The sequence below is a fragment of the Besnoitia besnoiti genome, assembly GCF_002563875.1.
Source record: "Besnoitia besnoiti strain Bb-Ger1 chromosome Unknown contig00108, whole genome shotgun sequence".
Classification (NCBI taxonomy): Eukaryota; Apicomplexa; class Conoidasida; order Eucoccidiorida; family Sarcocystidae; genus Besnoitia; species Besnoitia besnoiti.
This window is the reverse complement of record NW_021703994.1, coordinates 4,694-8,314: the sequence shown is the minus strand read 5'-3', so window position 1 is coordinate 8,314 and position 3,621 is coordinate 4,694. Positions and strand designations below refer to the sequence as shown.

At 36.9% G+C, this 3,621-nt stretch overlaps 1 protein-coding gene across 1 annotated transcript; it reads right to left on the bottom strand.

Annotated features, from left to right (window-relative positions):
- Nucleotides 1–1,272: 1,272 nt before the first annotated feature.
- On the bottom strand, nucleotides 1,273–2,850 carry BESB_015670 (cytochrome b; the record flags this gene model as incomplete). The annotated part of the gene is made up of 2 exons (XM_029360282.1): nucleotides 1,273–2,021; nucleotides 2,814–2,850. 2 exons carry the CDS (start codon nucleotides 2,848–2,850, stop codon nucleotides 1,273–1,275), a joined length of 786 nt encoding a protein of 261 aa, XP_029214770.1.
- Nucleotides 2,851–3,621: the final 771 nt, after the last annotated feature.

Below are 3,621 nucleotides of genomic sequence, written 5' to 3'. Positions count from 1 at the left end.
CTTGTCGTTTATATAAATCTATTAATGCTTGTCAAGTTCCTTGTATCTAGTGTTGATGTACAACAGACGCTCTCCTTGTTCCACTACCTAACCATAATCTATTGTTCCAGATATTAAGGAATGTACGCTTCATATAACTACACAACGTTATGCCAAGAAGGATACCAGATTACCCTGATTATCTTTGTTATATTAATACATGGTGTTCAATTGGTTCTATATCCACAATAGTTATCATCTTAACTATGCTCTGCTAATGCACTTAACATGATGGTCATGAAAAGCACAAGAGAACTTGGATCCGGTAAACAAAGACCTTCAAGATCTAAACCAGTAGTCCAACTCGTAGTATATACTCCCCAGAAAAAGGTAGTTTATATCAACCTAGGAATCCCATTTTAGTAAGTGTAACATGGAGTCTAGCTTCAGTTGTTATCTGATTGGTATTGCATGCCCTGAGTACGTAAGGAAAAGGAAAGGTTAACCGCTATTTAAACACAACAGTTACCGTAGCTGTAGATGAATGCTAAATCTAGAGTATCTCTCCTAAGACACTGCATAACATATGAATGCTCCTTCCGCCATTCGTTGACTGTTTACCACGGGGAATTAGAACAGAATACCAAGTTCTTTGCCTGGAGGTTTGTTACGTTCCGTACAGTTGTAGGTAAAAGGTATGTTAGAGACTTAGACTAGCGTTGGAGCACATGTTTTCATTCGATAGTCCACGCTCAATCTTACCATACATAGTACTTTTATGATCCCAGGCTGGTTTAATAAGTCAAAGTTTAGCCGGGAAGTTAGCGTCTAAAATATATAACCGATAGTCTCAACTTAGATGCACAGATGGACATAATTAATCCTTGTACGGTTTGTACCTACTTGACTCCTCAGTTTAAGCAGAACTGTAGTTTCTCGGGACTAAAGTCAGCATAATCAATAAAAAGGTTTGTTCAGCCACTGGTTCACCATCAACTACCTTGTTTCGACTTCGTACCGACTGTGTTATTGTAGCACATATCAATCCCTTAAATAGGGATATTATTCCCAAACAACCGGATCGTGTTGGCTAGGTGAACTAATCACGTTTCATAAATACAATCAGTGAAAGCTCTTTGATTTCCATGAACGGAGTTACATATTAGATTCTCTTCGCTCCATGGTATTTAGTAAGTTAACATTGAAACGTATCCAGTGTAAAGTTTGAACGTAATCCAGCTTTACCTTCTATGTTGTTATGTTAACCAAATAAGTTTCATCGTTGTTGATATTTCATTGACATGTTGATAACATAAATACTAACAAACCACCGGTTTTGGATGGGATTACTTTTAACACCGCATAATATGCTAAAAAGTACCATTCAGGTACGATATGAAGCGGAGTTACAAACCGGTTCACTGGTATGGAGTTATCTGGGTGCGATAATTCAATCAAACCAAAAGCCGTTTGTAAGAAAATTAAACCAATTAGATAGGATAGACATTTAGCATCGGTCATTAACATATGAGGATAGAAGGCTACTTTAAGTGCGGAATCAATACCTGCAGGGTTACTAGAACCATTTAAATGTAAATAGAAGATGTGTAATACAATTAGAATGCAACCTACAAAAGGTAATATAAAGTGCAATACAAAGAATCGTTTTAATGTTACATCAGATACATAGTATCCACCGAGTAACCAAGGTACTAAATATGGTATTGGAGAAAGGAGATTAGTAATGACTGTAGCACCCCAGAAACTCATCTGTCCCCATGGTAGTACATAACCGAGGAAAGCAGTGGCTATAGTAAGTAGATATAAAACTAAACCAGACATCCAAGCAGTAGTTAAATAACTATAGCTGGAGTTATACATACCTCGAGACATGTGTATTAAGATACACAAGAAGACGAAAGAAGCAGTTGTTGCATGCAACATCCTAAATTCCCATCCTGCTGCTACCTCTCTAACTAGATGTTGAACACTAGCAAATGCACAAGATGCTTCAGAAGTATATCGGAACGCTAAAGTGATACCTGTAATTATTTGGAGTACAAAGGTAATTGCAACTAAGAAACCAAAGTTATAAGATGAATTTAGATTGAGAGCACACCGATAAAAGACGAGGTGTGCCCGGAATAGACTCATGGAAATTTGGTGTGTTCTCGAAACCATGCTAGCACAATAGAACTTCGTTAAATAACTACATATTAAAATGAGCGCATGTAAACTAGTCTTAAACACACCGCTCGTCACGTAACAAATCTCAAATCGTACTGTAGATTTTATATATGTACCGTAACTATAACCATGGTGACATCCAATGTTCACGCTCAATCTTACCATACATAGTACTTTTATGATCCCAGGCTGGTTTAATAAGTCAAAGTTTAGCCGGGAAGTTAGCGTCTAAAATATATAACCGATAGTCTCAACTTAGATGCACAGATGGACATAATTAATCCTTGTACGGTTTGTACCTACTTGACTCCTCAGTTTAAGCAGAACTGTAGTTTCTCGGGACTAAAGTCAGCATAATCAATAAAAAGGTTTGTTCAGCCACTGGTTCACCATCAACTACCTTGTTTCGACTTCGTACCGACTGTGTTATTGTAGCACATATCAATCCCTTAAATAGGGATATTATTCCCAAACAACCGGATCGTGTTGGCTAGGTGAACTAATCACGTTTCATAAATACAATCAGTGAAAGCTCTTTTGATTTCCATGAACGGAGTTACATATTAGATTCTCTTCGCTCCCATGGTATTTAGTAAGTTAACATTGAAACGTATCCAGTGTAAAGTTTGAACGTAATCCAGCTTTACCTTCTATTGTTGTTAATGTTAACCAAATAAGTTTCATCGTTGTTGATATTTCATTGACATGTTGATAACATAAAATACTAACAAACCACCGGTTTTGGATGGGATTACTTTTAACACCGCATAATATGCTAAAAAGTACCATTCAGGTACGATATGAAGCGGAGTTACAAACCGGTTCACTGGTATGGAGTTATCTGGGTGCGATAATTCAATCAAACCAAAAGCCGTTTGTAAGAAAATTAAAACCAATTAGATAGGATAGACATTTAGCATCGGTCATTAACATATGAGGATAGAAGGCTATCTTTAAGTGCGGAATCAATACCTGCAGGGTTACTAGAACCATTTAAATGTAAATAGAAGATGTGTAATACAATTAGAATGCAACCTACAAAAGGTAATATAAAGTGCAATACAAAGAATCGTTTTAATGTTACATCAGATACATAGTATCCACCGAGTAACCAAGGTACTAAATATGGTATTGGAGAAAGGAGATTAGTAATGACTGTAGCACCCAGAAACTCATCTGTCCCATGGTAGTACATAACCGAGGAAAGCAGTGGCTATAGTAAGTAGATATAAAACTAAACCAGACATCCAAGCAGTAGTTAAATAACTATAGCTGGAGTTATACATACCTCGAGACATGTGTATTAAGATACACAAGAAGACGAAAGAAGCAGTTGTTGCATGCAACATCCTAAATTCCCATCCTGCTGCTACCTCTCTAACTAGATGTTGAACACTAGCAAATGCACAAGATGCTTCAGAAGTATATCGGAACGCTAAAGTGATACCTGTAATT